Source organism: Embiotoca jacksoni, unplaced genomic scaffold, assembly GCF_022577435.1.
Source record: "Embiotoca jacksoni isolate LCO1_2020_lvr unplaced genomic scaffold, fEmbJac1.0.p SCAF_65, whole genome shotgun sequence".
In the NCBI taxonomy this organism is placed as follows: domain Eukaryota; kingdom Metazoa; phylum Chordata; class Actinopteri; family Embiotocidae; genus Embiotoca; species Embiotoca jacksoni.
The window spans coordinates 648,958-670,000 of NW_027185420.1; the positions used below are offsets into that span (position 1 = coordinate 648,958).

The 21,043-nt window shown below is 42.4% G+C and overlaps 1 protein-coding gene across 1 annotated transcript in view; it reads right to left on the reverse strand.

Annotated features, from left to right (window-relative positions):
* nlgn4xa (neuroligin 4 X-linked a) overlaps positions 1-21,043 on the reverse strand; it is a 124,888-nt gene that overhangs the window by 19,919 nt on the left and 83,926 nt on the right. The window contains exon 4 of the mRNA XM_069175282.1: positions 4,051-4,236. Within this exon, the coding sequence (XP_069031383.1) occupies positions 4,051-4,236 (186 nt within the window). The remainder of the gene's footprint in view (positions 1-4,050; positions 4,237-21,043) is intronic.

Sequence of the window (21,043 nt, forward strand, 5' to 3'; positions counted from 1 at the left end):
CCATTTAAAAATGTTTACCCGCGATAGAAGCACAAAGATCAAGATCAAGACCAAATCAGGAAGTAAGATGAAACAGGCAGATCAAACGCTTCAGACACGCTCCCGGTGGGATATGAAGCCCTGCAGAGGACGGAACAAATTCACACGCAACATGACGGACTCGTGTTCAAAGGAATATGAAGGGAAGCACGGCACTATCATAAAAAACAAGAGCAACTCAAGTGATCACCTGTGATCAGATCTCACCTCAACGCTTTGTATGCAAACGAACACGTACATCACATAAATGTACAAATAAATAAACACATGATAACGTGTGGAAACATGAGGAAGTAGTGATAAAAGTTGGAGCAACAGAGACACAATGAGACATCTTTGCTCACTGCAGCCTCATTTTAATGGTCTGTTTATTAGAAATGTATAACTTGTTAATGTCGGAACACAGTTCAGTGAGTTTGTAATTCACACCATGAACCGTCAGGACCCGGTCGGTTCAGGTCAGGTTATTGAATTGCTCCAGCGCCTCAGGCTCTGCTGATGTGGATAAATGAAAATGGTTTGATGTGTGTCAGATATTACATGAGACGAACTAAAAGCCGAACTCAGAGGAGGTTTTGGTGAAAGCAGCATCACGTAGCGCCACCGTTTTAAATCCGTAAACAGCTGCTTTATAGCTGCAAGTAAATCTCTGCTACTTTCTGTACAGTTCAGCTGTGCTCAGCAGAACCATGTCAGAGATTTATTCTGGTAAATAAATAAATAAAAGAACAGGCAGAGATCTTCAGGTGTAAGAACTGTTTGAGAGAAGGAAACAAAACCATCCAAAACTAAGGAACCTGCTGTAATGTGACGGGAACACATGGAAACATGGGACCGTGGCACCGAGAGCAGCTTTCATTCATGTTGCTTATTCAGAGGATGTCGGCTGAGTCGGCGTTCTTTAAACGTAGGACGCGTTGTGTACACACTGTTTAAAGAATGTGGCCTAATGAACGTGGTCTGAGCAGATCAGTGCATCCTGGGTGCACCTGGGCGGATCGGTTTTAATGTCAGGTGTGCCGAGGATTAAATTATGCAGTGTAGCTTGATGTCTTGTGAAGAGAAACCCAAATTACACATTTTTAAGCTTTTAAATGTGCCAACGCTGACGACTTAATCAGCAGTCGATCTTGTAAACTGATGTTCGCAGAGCTCTTTTCCCAAGTGGATGTCTGAGGCTCTTTTGTGTTGTGTCTCAGCAGCTCTCTGGCTTTTACAAATGATGACTGCCTTGTCTTTGATTAAAAAAAAAGATGGCGTTATTGCTTTATATAAATGGTTTTGACTGGCTGCAGGAAAACAATCTGCAAACAGGGAACGAACAGACTGAAAATGCAAAAACAGGAGCCGAAATCACAACCCTTAAAAATGTAAATAAATGTTTTGACTTTACTTTAACGTTAGTTCACCACAAATATCACCATCAACACTTCTGGTAATGCAGTAATGCATTTTTTTTTTTTTGCATTAGAACGGCCTCTAATATAAATAGCAGCTTTATGCTCATTGCAGCAAATGCAGTATTAATGTAAGTCGCACACATCTGGCGGATACCTCATCAACTTAATGAGATAAGACTCGGCATCATGACCAGTAGTGTTACAGTAGATCAGATCAATGGATCCGACTATTAGCTCGACAAATATCACGGAGAAGCTCAGTGATTCCGAAGAAGCTCCGTCTCTTTTCATGCCGGCATAAACAAATTTCATGGTGAATAAAAGGATGATTCATATTATTGACTTTACATCTTTGTGTCCCTAATGAACGAATGAACGAATGACAAACCGGAACATAAAAGATTTTCACTGTTCATACGAGCAGCGCCTGAGGCAGTTTCCGTATCCTGGAATATTGTTAGCACAGCTTCATGAGCTGCCAATCAGCAAGTAGGCCACAATACACCAGGAACGCCGGAGTTCTGTGTGTTTTTTGTTTCAGGGAGTTTCTATTTATACGCATGCAAACACAGTGGTGGTGACTCAACCAGGCCGACTTGAAAAGTATGTTTTGAGCACAGAGCAGACATTTCCCACAAGGCCTGGTTAGCCGCGTACAAGCTTTTTAGTCAGATGTGGAGTATCAGTGAAACCTCAACACAGATGTTCCCTTCAAAACTATACATACACGTTGACTGGGAGCCTTTTTATGAGCTTGGTATGCAGCCGATGCTGCTGCTGTATTAACAGCAGCTTCACCTCGACTGGTGATGTAAAACACAGAGAGGGTGTTTGTTGGTGCCTCCGTCACAACACGAGGACTTTTATCTAAATGTAACGCGAGCCATTCGTGCTCCCTTCAAACAGAAGATGAAGACAAATGAAAGAGAGGAACAAAAAGAGCAAATAAAAAGCACAGCTCTCTGATTACCTGCGGACGTCAACCAGCAGATAAGTATGTGGATGTATTTGTGGGAGGGGGAATTTTTCTCAAAGCCTGTATTTGTCCCACAAAGAGCACAGAGCATGTTTTCAGATCCAATCCTCCAAATCCCTTTTTATTTCTGACAGCTGGGTCGAGCAATTTTCCTCACCAGTCATATAAATTTGAGCTGCAGAAAAAAACGATTTGTTTGTGAAAGCCAGGAGCTCAATTCTCCATCAATAATGCATGTAAACAAAGATGTAAATACAGTATCATAATCCAGAATCTGTTACCATTCATTCCTTCTCCTCCAGTGCTGATGACCACAGATGACGAGTTGTGATTAAATAGGATGCTGTAAGTAATCTGATGGCACAACAACACAACATGCTAATTGAATGCTACCCAAGTGATGTAGTGCATTTGTGTTGCTGATGAGGTGCTTTTATCTTTACGAGCTTATTGTTTGTGTTCAAACCAAATTAAGAATGTTTCTTGTCCTGCGTTCAAAACAGGAAACTTACGAAAGATAAATTATTATAAATGTGATCGTGAATATGTTTACAGAAATGTTACGCTAAAAAAACAGCAGCAAATCTACGCTGTCTGTCAGAGCAGTGCTTCCCCTCCTAAGTGGACTAAAACATACCGCCGAGGGTTTGATCATTATAACTAATACTTCAGAAAGCATTCATCATTTTTTTCTTGTGTGATATGGAAAAGCTTTACCCTCTCAGGATTCAGATGCATCAACTTTTCAAGGCATAATTATAATGTAAGGGTGTAGCAGGATGTTGCAGCACACACACTAGTTTTTATGTTGGGTTTGCACCTTGTTACTGCAAACTTCTGAACTTATAAATGGTTATCAGCTGCATGAAAACAAACCCGAACATTCAATGCGGCATCACGGCACAACGGGAAATAGACACGCCGGTCCACATCACCAAAACGTGACACAGGCACGCTTTGGCCTGTCTCTGCGTGAAAGTTACACGTTTGTCATGACACCTGCTGCATGCCTAGCGCCAAGGGGGTTTCAGGAAGATTGAAGGATTAGGAAAAAAACATGGTTGGGGTTGGGAAACGATGATAGCGCCGAAAAAACGCCTTTGTATTTGGTCACATGATCCTTCATTACGTTACTTTTACTTGCGTATTAAGTTTTAGATGGTGTCAGTCGGTCCTTCTGTCAATCAGTCAATGATGGACAGATCACTGGAAACACTGCAAAGCTGAAAGTCTCTTTAGACTTCATTTGTAAGTTTGTTCAAGAGGAGAGATGAGAAGCACACTGTGTTGGTTGTGTGTGTTGGTTGTGTGTGTTGGTTGTGTGTGTTGGTTGTGTGTGTTGGTTGTGTGTGTTGGTTGTGTGTGTTGGTTGTGTGTGTTGGTTGTGTGTGTTGGTTGTGTGTGTTGGTTGTGTGTGTTGGTTGTGTGTGTTGGTTGTGTGTGGTGGTTGTGTGTGGTGGTTGTGTGTGGTGGTTGTGTGTGGTGGTTGTGTGTGTTGGTTGTGTGTGGTGGTTGTGTGTGTTGGTTGTGTGTTTGCTGTGTGTGTTTGCTGTGTGTGTCTGTTGTGCGTTACCTTCAGAGTAGTGTGAGAGGGTGAGCAGATTGTGTGTCTGTTGTGCGTCTGTTGTGCGTTACCTTCAGAGTAGTGTGAGAGGGTGAGCAGGCTGACGCAGGACGCCCCGGCCCCGGAGCCGAAGATGGTGACCCTCTTGGGGTCTCCTTTGAAGGTCTGGATGTTCTCCTTGATCCAGCGCAGCGCCTGAATCTGGTCCAGCAGGCCGTAGTTGCCTTTAGCTGCCTGGTCTCCTGTGCTGAGGAACCCTGGAGGAGGGAAACAAACAACCAACAGAGTTACTGGTGGGAGGTTCACTTGTCTGAGGCCTGAACTCAGCCGACCTGAATCCCGTTGAAGTGACTTAAATTGGTGAAATTAAAAGGTGAGGTGGTCGTCATGAGGCCTGCAGCCGGTCTGCAGCCGGTCTGCAGTGTTGGATCACAGCAGGGGTCCTCACTGCATACCAGCTACATTATCATTATGGGACTACAGTCAGCAGCAGGAAATACAGAATAATATCCAACACGTGTCTGTTCCTCTGTCAACATTCACCGAATCCACCGCAGACTTCGTCTTCCATTTAAAATGAACGTGTTCATTCGTCAGCCGCGGTGAAATGGAACTAACATGTTTAACACATGTTTAACACATTTATAACATGTTTAACACATTTATAACATGTTTAACACATGTTTAACATGTTTGACACATGTATAGCATGTTTAACACATGTTTAACACATTTATAGCATGTTTGACACGTTTATAATATGTCTAACACATGTGTAACACATGTTTAACACATTTATAGCATGTTTAATACATGTTTAACACATTTATAATATGTTTAACACATGTTTAACACATGTTTAACATGTTTAACACATTTATAGCATGTTTAACACATGTTTAACATGTTTAACACATTTATAGCATGTTTAACATGTATTTAACACGTTTAACATGTTTCACATGTTTAACACATTTATAACATGTTTAACACATGTTTAACATGTTTTACATGTTTAACTTGTGTTTAACTCACGTTTAACTCATGTTTAACAAACACTAAAGTAATGTTTAAACTGACAAACAGGTTCAACAATATTAATAAATGATATAAATACATATGGAAGCTGCGTGAAAAAATATCACCATATTTTGGGGCATATTCATCTTTGTAATGGACAGTTTGGACGTACACTTACGTTGCATGTAATCCCATGAACTGCACATGAACTTCACATGAACCTCACATGAACTGCACATTAACTGGACATTAACTGCACATGAACGTCACATGAACCTCACATGAACCTCACATGAACTGCACATGAACGTCACATTAACTGCACATGAGTTTCACATCAGTAAAGACATGGATTAATTTGTAAACACATGTAATTCAATGGGTTTGTTGCATCTGCTGGTGGATCATCTGACCTGAAGTTACTGCAGTGTTTCACACTGGACGTAACTCCAGTTCTATGAGTTCACAGCTCTTTGACGGGCTTCCCTATTGGTTACCACCTGGGGGGTGAAGACCGTGAGGAGATAACGCATTTGAGATTTGTTTGAGATGATATTCTTGTTTCCAACCTTCTGCAGGTCCTTTATGATGACTGTGGTGAAAACTGCAGCAGTTCTCCTCTCAGAGCGCAGAGGAGAAGTGACAGAAACAAACATGGTAAAAACAATGCAACAAAATGCATGGCTGAATAATGCTGTCAACTCAGTAGTCAACATTTACTGCATTCACTAGAGAGTTCAACGTGTTTAACAGACTCAACATGTAAAGATCGGGAGGCAGAGGAAAGAGCTGAGTCTGCAGATTATATGAATCAGGACCGACCGTGATGGTGGACGTTGGAGCGATGAGGCGAAGCTGACAACTCTGACTGAACCGTGAAGATTCATGGAACATAAACCTGCAGGACGGACTGAGTTCTGAAACCCAAACCAATAATTCACATGTTTCAATGCAACTTTGCAAAGAACTTTAAGCAAAATGGAGGAAAAGCTGAGTGAGTCCAAGTGTTCTCATGTTCTGTGTGCTGATTCTTTCTGAGCTGCCAACACTTCAATAACAGATGTTGCATTGAATGTGCACTCATCCAATCAAATGTTGCAATAGATTTGATTATCTTCTCGGTAAATATGCCATCATGTTATCATTTATTGTATCTCCACTCCTGCAACAAAACCTCCTTTGAATCTCTCCCAATGAATCAGAATAATTAGTGAGTACATCAGCTGTTCGCAGGCCGCTGAGCTCTGAGCTCTGTAAGCCAACACACAAACATGGAGTATGCAGAGGCCTTTGAATTTAATTTCACCCGTTGCTCCAGAAGCCGGTTGGCCGGTGGACATCCGTTCCAGTCGAGTGCCAGACCAACCGGCCTGGCAGCGACCTCCACATCCCAAACTTGTTGACAAATTAGCAAATGCGCCTAAACCCATTTAAGTGGCTTTCTAAATGCTGCCACTGGGGGGACTGGTGGCGCCTCCCTGCCAGGCCGGGGAGCTCGGCGGCCAAGCCTGGCAGGGACAGCCTGTCCCTGCAAGCGGACCAAGACCGAGGCAGTGTAGATGACAAATGGGATGAGGACCGCTGGGCAAGAAAGGATGGAAAAAAGAGGAGAGGTAGCCTGTGGCTCTTTGATAGAGAGCAGATCCGGTTTGTCATGGTGAGGTGGAGGGGATGACAGAGAGGGGAGAGAGGCCAGGGGTGGGGGGGATTACAAGGCCTCTGGCAGCCTCATCCACCCTGTAGGATGACCACAGGCTCTGGCACTGCTTCCTCCCCCCCTCCACTCCACCTTTTCCCCTCCCCTCTCCTCCATCTCTCTCATCCTCTCATCACAAAGGAGGAGGAGAGGGAAGCATGCCTCCCAGGCGCTCCCCGGGATGTGTGAAGATTAGTCAAAGCTTCATTTCAAAGCATTATGTCCCCAAAATAGAGCAAATACATAACGACGCCTGGAGACGCACCGCGGACGGCGTCTGAGAAACACGGAGCCGGAGACCCTAAAAGATTCCTAAATGTCAGATAAACAGACACATGCTGCATGCAGACATCTCTGAGGTTTAGTACACCTGAACATGCCGGCCTGAGGACGGCCGTCAGGGATAAAAACATTATTTCTAAAAGAGAGATGCTGGAAATGCAGCGCCTTTCATTTATACCAGACACCTGCAGCCAAATAAAGATCATGAGAGGTGGTTGAACTCCAGTTTTATGAGCAGAAATATGTGTCATCAGAAACAGAACCATTTATATTTTAATTTCTCTTGAACATTTGCAGTAAAAACTGTATTTGAATCCCATAATTTGAACTGTAGAATTGAATTCAATTAACTGCATTGAGAAACTGAATTTATAATAATCATGGAAAATGCAATTGCATGCAGTTCTCTCAATTCAAACTCGGTTTCAGTTCGAGTCTCTTTGATGAGGAACACCTTCAGTTATGGATAAAACTCCTTCACACATGAAGCACAATCAGATACTATCAACAAGCACTATGTACAGTAGGTTCATAGTGAGCATCTATGCAGATGATACAGTTCTTTATAATACAGAAAAAAAGACGTGATGTTTAGTTCAAGTATGAGACTGATAATTGACATTGTAGGTGTTTAAATGTGTTGTTATTCAAGATTAACTGTTGCACAGACATAGTTACTGCTGGTGAGCTGTGATTTATGATCGATGAGCAGACGCAATAGGATGTGACACAATATTCTTGGTATGATGTTAGACGTTACACACAGGATCCAGGATTAACATTCAAAAGCCAAGAGCCCGATCCGGTGAAAAATAACTCCTGGATCAACTCGTGATGTGAATCTGCACCAAACTTTAACAGGTTCTGATTGCAGCACATTTGGGCGGTACGGTGGTGCAGTGGTTAGCATTATCCCCTCACAGCAAAAAGGTTCCGGGTTCGAATCCGGTCCTGGGCCTTTCTGTGCGGAGTTTGCATGTTCTCCCTGTGCTTGCGTGGGTTCTCTCCGGGTTCTCCGGCTTCCTCCCATCATCCAAAAACATGCACCTCAGGTCAGGTTACCTGGTGCCGCGCTAGTGGCAGCCTGTTGCAGCAGCTCCCCCCTGAGAGCCCCCCTGCTGTAGCGAAGAAATTTCCCCTCGGGGATTAATAGAGTGAAATAAAAAAAAATAAAAAACATTTCCACCAAATTTCACCAAAATCAAGCTGGCAGTTTTTCAGTTCTGTTGCTGACAAACAGAGAATAGATATAATAGCAGGAGATGAATGGCAGCTTCCACCCAGTAACGGGTGATGAACCACATCTTCCAGGTTAAACTTGCAGTATGAGTGTTGAAAGGTCGAGCTGATATTGTTCTCTATTGAAAATGCTCACGTTAAATTTGAAAGATAAAGAACGCCAGCATAAAAGGTTTTCTCAGAAAATCAAAATAAGCAGAAGACCTCCACGTACGAACGAGATGGATGGCAACACTTGATAATCAGTATTTCTGTGGTCAAACTTCTGAGAAACATCCTTAATAGATAAACAAGTAGCCTGTGAGAACGAACTTGTACGTCATGAAAAAGATGTAAAACACGACCGCTCTTTGAGGAATGTGAAGCCACACAAAGGACTGAGTCCTTGCGTACTTCCTGAATGGAGCTCTGACAGCTTTGCATACCTCTGATAAGTTCATGACTTAAAAGAAATGTCAGTAATTTAAATATGGAAAGATAAAGAATGAAATATCGCCGCATGCAGAAAAGCTACGGACATTTAGACCGACTGCTTCCAGCAGGCTGAAATTAGAGTCAGCGGAGAGCTGTCAATACTGGACTGGAAAAAACACTCTAATGGTGCACATTTAAAAATACACTTCAGGGTGAATAAGAGGAAGTAAATGCCTCCACTATCACAACTAGACTGCTGGCAGGAAATTTAAGCAAATTATGTCCATTTTCACAGTTTCACTTGAGAGGCACATTTGATAAGTGCTTGGTTAATGCAATGCAATAAAATAAAAATGCTTGGAAATGAGACTTTTTTGGGGGGCATTAAGATAAAGGATAATTTTTTAAAGAAAGAGAAATCCTACATACACAAATGGATCCATTGTACTTGCAAATTAGAAGGGAATCATACAATTAAACAGATTTTAGAAAGCCCTTTTACGAAAATGTAGCTCAAATAATAGCTAATTAGAAATTCAGCATAATAAAATAAATGATCATAAATCGAGTTATAAAACTTCAGAACTGATTCTGTCTTAAAAAACTCTCATAGTTGTCGGTATCATTTGACCTGATCAGAAAGAAACCCAACCACAAATTTGGTCTTTTTTTTTCTGTTTTAAAGAACAGTATTATCTGCATACAGACATACTCTGAACCTACAGAGTGCTTATTTATATGTTCAATTCATGAATGAAGCAAAAAGAAACCTAAATCAAGGCAACATTTGGTTTGAGTCATCTTTGCTTTGAAGACAGCAACATTCATTCACAGTTTTTCCTTTTGCGTACTTAATCTTTTTTTTTTTGTGATAGTTAAAAATGAAAGCTAATGCTACCGACTGCTAATCCCTGTAAACCTCTGGTACCAGAGGAGTTTGTTCATGAGCAACAAGCCTTCAGTAACTTGATATAAAGTGATATTAAGTTACTACTTTGGTATAGAAATTGGTGGCAAAACTGTTTTTAATTGGGAATAAATATTATTTTAGCCTAAAATATTAATGTTCAGACTAAAACAAAGAAAGAAAGAACTACAATTTGAAATGCTCACAACATAAAACATACAGTGCATCCGGAAAGTATTCACAGCGCTTCACTTTTTACACATTTAGTTATGTTACAGATTTATTCCAAAATGGATTAAATTCATTTTTTTCCTCAAAATTCTACACGCAATATCCCATAATGACAAACTGAAAATAGTTTGTTTCAAATTTTTGCAAATCTATTAAAAATAAAGAACAAAAATATAACACGTACATAAGTATTCACAGTCTTTGCTCAATACTTTGTTGAAGCACCTTTGGCAGAAATTACAGCCTCAAGTCTTTTTGAGTATGATGCTATAAGCTTGGCTTCTATTCTTGGGCAGTTTCTCCGATTCTTCTTTGCAGGACCTCTGAAGCTCCATCAGGTTGGATGGGGAGCGTCGGTGCTCAGACATCTTCAGATCTCTCCAGAGATGTTCAATCAGGTTCAAGTCTGGGCTCTGCCTGGGCCTCTCAAAGACATTCACAGAGTTGTCCCGAAGACACTCCTTTGTTATCTTGGCTGTGTGCTTCGGGTCGTTGTCCTGTTGGAAGATGAACCTTCGCCCCAGTCTGAGGTCCAGAGCGCTCTGGAGAAGGTTTTCATCAAGGATGTCTCTGTACATCGCTGTATTCATCTTTCCCTCCATCCCGACTAGTCTCCCAGTTCCTGCTGCTGAAAAACATCCCCACAGCATGATGCTGCCACCACCATGCTTCACCGTAGAGATGGTGTTAGCCAGGTGATGAGCGGTGTCTGGTTTCCTCCAAACATGACGCTTGGCATTCAGGCCAAAGAGTTCAATCTTTGTTTCATCAAACCAGAGAATTTAGTTTCTCATGGTCTGACAGTCCTTCAGGTGTCTTTTGGTAAACTCCAGGTGGGCTGTCATGAGCCTTTTACTGAGGAGTGTCTTCCGTCTGGCCACTCTACCATACAGGCCTGCTTGGTGGAGTGCTGCAGAGATGGTTGTCCTTCTGGAAGGTTCTCCTCTCTTCACAGAGCAACGTTGGAGCTCTGTCAGAGTGACCATCGGGTTCTTGGTCACCTCCCTGACTAAGGCCCTTCTCCCCCGATCGCTCAGTTTGGCCGGGCGGCCGACTCTAGGAAGAGTCCTGGTGGTTCAAACTTCTTCCATTTACAGATGATGGAGGCCACTGTGCTCATTGGGACCTTCAATGGTGCAGAAATGTTTCTGTACTCTTCCCCAGATCTGAGCCTCCATACAATCCTGTATCACAGGTCTACAGATGATTCTTTGGACTTCATGTCTTGGTTTGTGCTCTGACATGTCAACTGTGGGACCTTATATAGACGGTGTGTGTCTTTCCACATCATGTCCAATCAACTGAATTTACCAGGTGGACTCCAATCAAGTTGTAGAAACATTTCAAGGATGATCAGTGGAAACAGGAAGCAGCTGAGCTCAATGTTGAGTGTCATGGAAAAGGCTGTGAATACTTATGTACATGTGATTTTTTTTTTCGTTTTTGATTTTTAATAGATTTGCAAAAATTTCAAAAAAAATTATTTCACGTCATTATGGGATATTGTGTGTAGAATTTTGAGGGAAAAATTAATTTAATCCATTTTGGAATAAATCTGTAATATAACAAAATGTGGAAAAAGTGAAGCGCTGTGAATACTTTCCGGATGCACTGTATTAGTTTCTACATTTTTGTCAAATCCTTCCTCTTCTTTTTTGTTTGTTTTTTTATCCAGATGAAGTATTTGTTGTGCTCTCAGTGACATTGTGATCTCCCCAAGGAAGCACTTCATCATCATCATCAGCAGCAGCAGCAGCAGCAGCAGCAGCAGCAGCAGCAGCAGCAGCAGCAGCAGCAGCAGCAGCAGCAGCAGCAGCAGCAGCAGCAGCAGCGCTCACTGCATTAATCCCTCCCCTCCCCGGTTGGTAATAATGCTGTCTTGACTGGCTTGCAGCTTAATGTAGGTCAGTCATGACAAAGCACAGAGTGGACACGAACATAGATTTTAACAGCACTGAGGCAGAGAATCCAGTGAGTAACAACACTGATTGATTTGAGCTGTTTTAAGCAGGGCAGTCACTGAAAACGTGTCTTTATGTCTCAGAATATGTGTGTATTCAGGCTGTTGGTCTTGGTTTAACACAGACAATGACTTGAAACATGAAACAGTATTTTTATGTCAGAGCGATGACCACTGTCAGCACCGCTCTGACTGTTGGGGAATTCCCTGACCTTGAAATCTGCCAGCTTGACACAGGTGGGAGGATGTCTTTTTTCTGGAAATATTGAAATGTTTATAATGTAAATAAACTATTTCAATTGATCTCCGGCTAGAAGAGGTGTTTAAATTGGCATTTAAAATGAATGTTTATTGTATTTGAAGCAAGAAAGCTGGTGAATCAGTCTGCGACAGTCTACAAATGAGATAGTACACATCATTTTTAACGTGTTTTTCTCTATATATGTCCGTTCTCTGTCAGTTTATTAAACTGTCATTAACATGTCTGCTAAAATAAAGTACAAACTTGTGCTTTGGAAATAAAGGAAGCTGTTCTGAGGGTACGAGGTGAGAAGGACAAAGAACACACAAAATGTGAAAACATAACACAAATAATAATAAATATAAGAACAAAAATGAAAAAAAAAAAAACGGCACCAAGGTTTTTGACAGTTTTATCCACTGCAGGGAAAGCTGGAGGTTGAAGCGGCTCTTAGCCTCCTTCTTTTGTTACCTTAGAGAAGGAAATCCTTTTTTCCATCTTCTACCATGACCCATTAAAACACTGAACAAACAGAAGAAGAACCAACATTACCATTAATGAGCAATAAAACAACAGAAAATCCCACAGAGGGAAAAAAAACACACAAACAAGAGTTATTATGACAGTGCAGCATTTAAATATTCATCCTCATATGAACACTTAATTAAATAAAGGAGAGAATACAGTTTTCTAACACAATGAATAAATGAATGTGTTTCGACAATAATCCCTAAATCGATGAGTTACCATCTGTCAATGTTGACTTACTGGTGTATGGATCTATCCAGATGGCCGTTTGGTCACATGATGATGACATCCAGAGGTCATATCTTGGTGATAATTAAAGGATTTTTGATGCGAGTCCCTCTAAAACAGCATACAGTCCATATAATGGTCCATTTTTTGTCTGTCTTTCTTGAACTTTTCATAACATACATGAACTAGAACAGGAAGTGCCCCTGGGACACCCACAGTCGTCTGTGTTGTTGTGCTTAAACCTCCAGTAGAGTTGACGTTGTATTTTAACAGAGCTTTCAAAGAACTAAATATAAGTCTAAATGTTACGCTGCTAGAACTTTACACTGTCTGTGGAAGAATGTGCAATTATTGAAATGTTACTGCGATTACGAGAATTATGAAAATATGAAAGCAAAAACTAGAAATAATTGCTGTTTATTTTAGTAAGTTTTCACATTGCCAGTGAAAAACTAAAATGATTCATGGTTCCGCTTCAGCATTCAAAATAACATTGTAAACTCCAGTTTTCAGACAGAGCTGCATTACTCCAAACCTAAAAAAAAACCCAGCAGGAAATCCAAATTCAACAAGTCAATGAAACGTTGGCATTTTGGAGACGGAAGATATTCCAACCTGACAACAGAAACGTGTTTGCACACAGTCGCTCGGCTCCATTCAGAGCAGCTCCACTGACTTAATCTTCACCCAACATCTGAGCTGAAATTTAAAAGGATTTCTAAAATACCATCTGAGCGTTATCAAAATGCCACAGCGTGTTATTGTACACAGTTTAATGTTAAAACGCAGCGGCATCGGATGACAGCGGAGCAGCTGAGTGACGCAAATGACACGGAGTGAAATGGCAGCGCAGCTCGGCGGACAGACGGCGACCCGGCAGAAGGCCGAGAGCTCGAGCTCTGAGCACAACATGTTCACAGGCCACGGAGCCACAGGACTCACCGCTTCATTTCATTACACACATTTCTGTTTTTATGGGTTTAACTTAAAGCAATCCCTCCAGGATTTCAGAGATTTTTTTTTTACGATTGTTTGCGATTAAAAATGTTTGATTTTGCAGCGGATTTTCTGGAAAATTACTGAGTTTTAAGAGATTTTTTGCGGGTAAAACAAAAAGGTATTTTTTTTTCATAAGAAGTCCATTTTTATTTTCATTTTTTGTGGAGGTCGATGATTTGACAGATGTCTTCCATTAAGTTGTACATTTTGTTACGTGTCTGTCGTGTACGAGTTTGTTTTGGTGCTGATTGTAAATGAGGAGTTATTTTTGTTAATAAAGAGAGTTTTGTTCGACAAGACTTACTTCATGCCATAAAACGTTCAGCGCCGTTTCTGTTGACGACCTTTCTTGTGGATGAATCGGAGGAATCCCAAAAAATTACAAGCTTTCACAAATATTGCCGAGTTTGCTTGAATTTGTGTTAATTATTATGATCGCAACATTGCGATTTCCTGGAGGGACTGCGAAAGATACCGGAGGTGGTTTTCATGCTCTTCAGGCCTATTTGGATCCTTCCAGTAACAGAACGTGAAATATTATAGCATGAAAGGCTGTCTGTCTAAAAAACATGAGTCAGGTGCCCATGTGGACATCGAGCAGATGTCCACAAGATTTTGCTTGCTGTAACTATTTAGAAACCTTCATAACATGCCTCAACTGTAAGTGATCGAATTCAGAGTATGATCATGGTTTCCAGTTCATCTGCAGTGGAGAGATTTGCAAAAAGACAAACTTTGAATTATTTCCACTGTCGTTGACTCTGACTTCGGTGAAATCTCATTTTCAGCTAAACTGTAGACTTCATCTTTACTTAACCCGCTATCATGTGAGTTTGTAATAGACACGTAACAAAATGTACAACTTAACAGAAGACATCTGTCAAATCATCGGCCTCCACAAAAAATGTAAATAAAATCTGACTTCTTATGACAAAAACAGCAAGAAATGGCACTAAAATTGAAATACAGCCTGAGTTTGTGTTTTTGATGGAACATTTAGTGATTGAATAAAGTTATGAACACATGCACTAATATGAGACATCATTATCTGGTCACAACAGCTCAAATAACCATCCTGTGAGTGCATATTCATCTGTGCTGTTTGTGTCACTGTGTGGACTGTGCTGACAGGTCATCATTGTAAATGAGAATTGGTTCTCAATTGATTTTACCTGGTTAAATAAAGGTCATATATATATATATATTCACAGTCGGTGGTAAATTATTTGTAAAAGGAGCAGCCAACAGACTTTCCTTTCTAGTATCTCAGAAACAAAACTCAAAAATACAGAAAAAACAGCAAATAATCTGGATATTTCTACTAAATTCTCTTGAAGACCCACACAGGGCTTCTGGTGCTCAACATAACCTCCCGGACCGACGGAACAACAGTGAAACAAACACACCAGCGCTATCGGAGCGCTGCGTTTGAGGGTCACATCATGTGACAGTGGAGCAATGAGTCACACATCAGAACCGTGACACGATGATAATGAGTGAAAAAGACAAATGTGGACGTTCTCCTGCAGCTGCTTTTTTTTTAAACTGCAGATTAGCCGCGGTTGGCTAAACTACATCCCGTCTCCACAGACTACACACATTTGAGGGAATTTTAAAGGATAACACAAGTGTCATTTTTTTAATAAGGTGAATAAACCTGGAATGTATTTCCACTGAGACACTACACTTCCCATAAGTCCCTGAAATCCATTAAAACCAGGTGTCGTCCATCATGTTCTACAACATATGCTCTTCTACCTTTTGTTTTGTCCTGCTGTGACTTTACTATGCAGCTAATTACCAGTTTAATGGCACTTTTTTAACTGTGAACTCACAAGTGAAGATATAAAACGAAGCTGAAGGCAGGAAAAAAGCACTCAGCAGTCTGTGCACATGCACTACTACTTCTATGTTATCAATATCAATATATCGGCTGCAGCCTCGTAGAATCATGTGAAAAGTGACACGGTGATATTTCCATGTTTGGAGCTTCTGTCCCTCTCAGTTAGAGTTTCTTTCATTCTTCTTTGAGGTAACTATGTTCTAAGATAAATGACTGTCTACATTTGAATCCTGTACGATAATAACTACCTGGTCCCTTGGGGGATCCTGTTGGTGGTACTGTGGGAATACGAGGGTTCAAGAGTCTCTGCTACGTCTTTGCTATGAATAAGATCAAATATATAAGTGGCTGAAATGAGTTTCCTCCACAGGGAAACCAGGATCCATCCGTCGCTGCAAGAGAGGCCAGTTGATGTGGTTCTGGGCAAGGACGCATCTGATTAAGATAATTACCATTTTCTCACATGTAGCTTTCTCTAAAAGCTCACGTCTGTGATGCGTTCCATCTCCTGACACCATAACTTCTTGTTTCGCATCCATCCAGGTTCATAACCAGGATTTCTTCCATATCTCTGTTTTTATTTTTCAAATCATCCGTTGTGTTTTCTATAAATTTCCCCTCCTTGCATGATGACTTCAAGACTGTTTCAGAGTCAGATCTTCCATGCGTGACTTGTTCTTGAAGGCAGTTAAATCCCTGCATGACCAGAAATAATACTGAGACATGACCTTGTTCGTGGAGGTAGTTACAGCACAGCTTGGTTCTCTTTATATTTGACAACAATAAAAGAACAGATTTTTATAAAAAAAAAAAAAAAAAACTGCAGTAAAATGGTAATGAAGCTTCTGATTGTTGCAAATTCATTGAAGAGTCACTACTTTTCTTTAACTTTGAAGGTAACTGAAACGCAGCGGAAATGATTCTTTGGGTCATGTCACATTAAGTTTCAGTGAGGAGGCAGCTAACAATAGACTGAAAGGTTGAGTGGAAGAGGAAGCTTTGATTGCAGCTTGAATGGAGTCATCAACACATCTCCGGTCTGTGAATTCTTCTCTTTAAATAGTTCCTACAAAGGCAGCCAAACACAGACGAGGCTCGGCTTAATTATTTGGGGACAATTTTGAAGAAGGTGCATAAACAACGTGCATCTGTTGTCTTGTTTTTCCCTCTCAGTTTGACAGAGGAAGTCTTTGATGAGATGTGACTTCTATTCAAATAACAAGTCTTCCCTTTGACAGTGAAGGGTGTCTGTTCCACTGCATCAAAGGGAACAACAGACAAACTTGCAAAATTGGTACAAGCTTTGGGCACAAATACACAAATCTGTGTGTACATGCTGTGTCTGGATATTGGCTGCGATAGTACAACACAATGTCACAGCAAAGCGTGAAATGGACACGCTGGTCCACTACAAAGCCAAACGTGAGATAGCCATGCTTTGGCCTCTCCAGGCGTGACAGTTTCACGTTTTGTACGAGTGAAACTAACGTGAACACATAAGAGCAACAGCAGCAGAGAAGGATCACGCACCCCGACTGAACAGAAGGTCCTTGTGTCACCATCTTGTTTAAACACGTTGAACACTTTGATTGATATTATGTGCACGTAAATACGAACTTAATGAAGTTCAGAGACTGCTCCTCTTGCACGCGTAGATCACAGCACCGTGACGTGCACCAGGTACAGAGAAGACGTACCCTCATTGAGTAAGTACTCCATATTTGGGCACTTGGTCAAAATCAGTACCTGAGTTGCAGGTGTTTTAGTGAGCAGCAGTCCGAGTTCATTGGAACCTGAAACTTCTGAAACTGAAAGAACGCTAACAACCAGCTAAGAATGCTAACAACCAGCTAAGAATGCTAACAACCAGCTAAGAACCCTAACAACCAGCTAAGAACCCTAACAACCAGCTAAGAACGCTAACAACAAGCTAAGAACCCTAACAACCAGCTAAGAACCCTAACAACCAGCTAAGAACGCTAACAACAAGCTAAGAACCCTAACAACCAGCTAAGAACCCTAACAACCAGCTAAGAACGCTAACAACAAGCTAAGAACCCTAACAACCAGCTAAGAACCCTAACAACCAGCTAAGAACCCTAACAACCAGCTAAACCAGCTAAGAACCCTAACAACCAGCTAAGAACCCTAACAACCAGCTAAGAACGCTAACAACCAGCTAAGAACCCTAACAACCAGCTAAGAACGCTAACAACCAGCTAAGAACCCTAACAACCAGCTAAGAACGCTAACAACCAGCTAAGAACCCTAATAACCAGCTAAGAACGCTAACAACCAGCTAAGAACCCTAACAACCAGCTAAGAACCCTAACAACCAGCTAAGAACCCTAACAACCAGCTAACAAAGCTAAAAAAAAACAGTTTGTTTTGCTAAAAATCAGCTAAACTCAGGTTAACAAACAGCGAACAACTCTCAGACGCCTCAGAAGGTCCCAGTAGAACTCAGTGTTGACAGTCTGACTCTGGGGAACGAATTGACGGTGACACAACCCCGCCAACGTCAAAGAAAACCCACCTGGTGTATCCTGACTTTTGGGGTTTGGACCGTGATGTTTTGCCCCTCCAGGCTAACTCCTTCCTTGCCGTAGACTCTCTGAAGCATTTTAAGGGTCTCCGATGCTCTTTGGTCACGTCTACGGAGAAATCAAAGTCCCACCCTAACCGGCACTCAAAGAAACTTGTGTAACTCAAGAAGTGATGATGATCAAGCGCTGAAATGTGTACCAGTTACTCACCAGGGTTCTACCTTCCTCCTGCTCCGAGCACGTCACGGTGCTGCGCATCGTTTGTGCGCAACAGGAGCGGTCTTGGAACTTATTGATCGACCCGCGTCCCTTTGAATGTCCACCACAGATATATTTCTGTACAAAGGGACATTTAAAGTGGGGTTATGAGGAGCCCGCAGTTCATTTCTTGGGCCAGAGCCTAAAGATGATCAAAATGCAGTTTTCAGAAATGTGGAAACCATATTATCAGTAGAGTTGTTGGAAGAGTTGTGAATGTGCCGTTTTTCCTCGGTGCTGTGCTGAAGCAGCTGATCTCATCCCAGATCTGAACCTCTGTCGCGGACTCACGAACATGAAACTGATATCAATCTTCATCTGACTGGTGGTAAAATGGCAAACATGACTATTTCCCAAAATGCAATGTGTTCCTTTTAATTTGGAACTTGACAGGCAGGGGGAAATCAGATTTCTGTGTACCACAGCTGCATTTTAACAGCAGGTGCAGATATATTCCGGCTCCGCCGAGCGGTTTGGTTTTTAATGGGATGAAATCTCCGAGCAGCTCCGGAGGTGCAGCAGGATGAGATCTTAACGGAGATCCAGCGGCGTGTACGACTTGGGTTTTGATGCATTTTTATGTGATCGCAACGTGAACTGCGGGGAAACGAGGTGATGACGAGGTGGCGGAGCTGAAAACCGGTTTGTTTGAGGTAAAACGATGTGAAAATCCACCACAAGAGAGAGAACACAAATCAAACATTTACATATTCTGTAGATGTTAAAAACTCAGTGAAATGCACCCTGGGAAACGCATTGACATACAGGGGAGAGAGGGGAGAGAGGGGCGAGATACTCTGCGGCAGCGAGTCGCTCTCAACTGTGGAAAAGTAGGATTGGTTCCACATCCGTTGAGCTGCCGAGCCATCCATCGGCGTATGTTCATTAAATTCTGCAGAGCTAATTAGAATCTATTTGACATCCGCGGGGAGACGTTTGCACAGCTTGCAGAACTGCACAAACAATCACAAGCACAAGCAGCCGTGCACACTGGAGGCACTTTAAACTGGGGAAAGATGCCGTTACAGCACGCGAGGTATTGTACAGTCAGTAAATAAAACGAGTGACTTAACTCGACTTGAAATGTCTCGTTAGCTTTAGCTGTGCGTGTAATGAAAGCCGCGTTTCTTCAACAATCTAATCAGACCTGACAGCCGATACGTGTCATTGTTCACTCTGGATACTGACTCACCTTTTCACTGAAGAGAAATCTATAACTTCAACGGGAACTCATCTCATACCATTATTGGTTTAAAGAGGAGAAGTGAACATTTAAAGGCCATGCGAGTTTGAACGATTATTAGAAAACTGATTGTTCCCAAATAGAAGTTTTCAGTTTGCCTTTGAGACCTGCTGTTAATGTTCATTTTGTTCATCGCAAATGTGTTAAGAAGTCCGTTTTAACAACGCAGGATTCACCGGAGGCTCTTACATTCAGCACCCAAAACAGTCCAAAACATTTGAGCAATTAATGTAATTATGACAAAACCAGCTGACACGCAGTTAATTATGAGCCCTGCAGGGCTCCGTGGGATCGGGTCCTCCAGGCAGCTGCCCACTCAACTGCCTGGTTGGTAATATTGCACTCTTGAAATTTCCCACCAAATGATTCATCATTTTTACTTTCAGGACGTCCTCAATGAGCTCGGAGGACACTTTGGATAAATTGCTGCGTATAATTCAACAACAAAATCAGCGACTGTCGTTAATGATCAGAACAACAAAACACATTGTTGATGCTTCAGAAAAATGACTTTATTGTCCCATAATTACAGGAACTATATTTCATTATTTAAAGTAAAGCGTTAGTGTAGCAATGAGGTTTTGAGCACGTTAAAGATGCCAAATATGCTTTTTATGTGCCAGAACTATAATAATAACTCCTTGCGCTCCATTCAGGCCTTCGCACCACTCGGTGCTCCAATCACCTCCACAATCAAACCAGCAACTTCCATCAGAGTCAGACGGCTCGACCTCAAGGCTCCTGCAGGCAGACACTTCCTGAATGTCAGCACAGCTGTTAGACTCCAACCGTGTCAGGCCGAGGCAGGGCTTCCTCCTTCTCCTCCTCCTCCTCCCCCTCCTCCTCCTCCCCCTCTTCCTTCTCCTCCTCCTCCTCTTCCCCCTCCTCCTTTTCCCCCTCCTCTTCCCCCTCCTCCTCCCCCTCTTCCTCCTCCTCCTTCTCCTCCTCCCCCTCTTCCTTCTCCTCCTCTTCCCCCTCCTCCTCCCCCTCTTCCTCCTCCTCCTTCTCCTCCTCCCCCTCTTCCTTCTCCTCCTCTTCCCCCTCCTCCTCCCCCTCTTCCTCCTTCTCCTCCTCCTCCTCCCCCTCCTCCTCCTCCCCCTCTTCCTTCTCCTCCTCCTCCTCTTCCCCCTCCTCCTTTTCCCCCTCCTCCTCCCCCTCTTCCTCCTCCTCCTTCTCCTCCTCCCCCTCTTCCTTCTCCTCCTCTTCCCCCTCCTCCTCCCCCTCTTCCTCCTCTCTCTCCTCCTCCTCCCCCTCTTCCTTCTCCTCCTCTTCCCCCTCCTCCTCCCCCTCTTCCTCCTCTCTCTCCTCCTCCTCCCCCTCTTCCTTCTCCTCCTCTTCCCCCTCCTCCTCCCCCTCCTCCTCCTCCCCCTCCTCCTCTTCCCCCTCCTCCTCTTCCCCCTCCTCTTCCCCCTCCTCCTCCGCCTCCTCC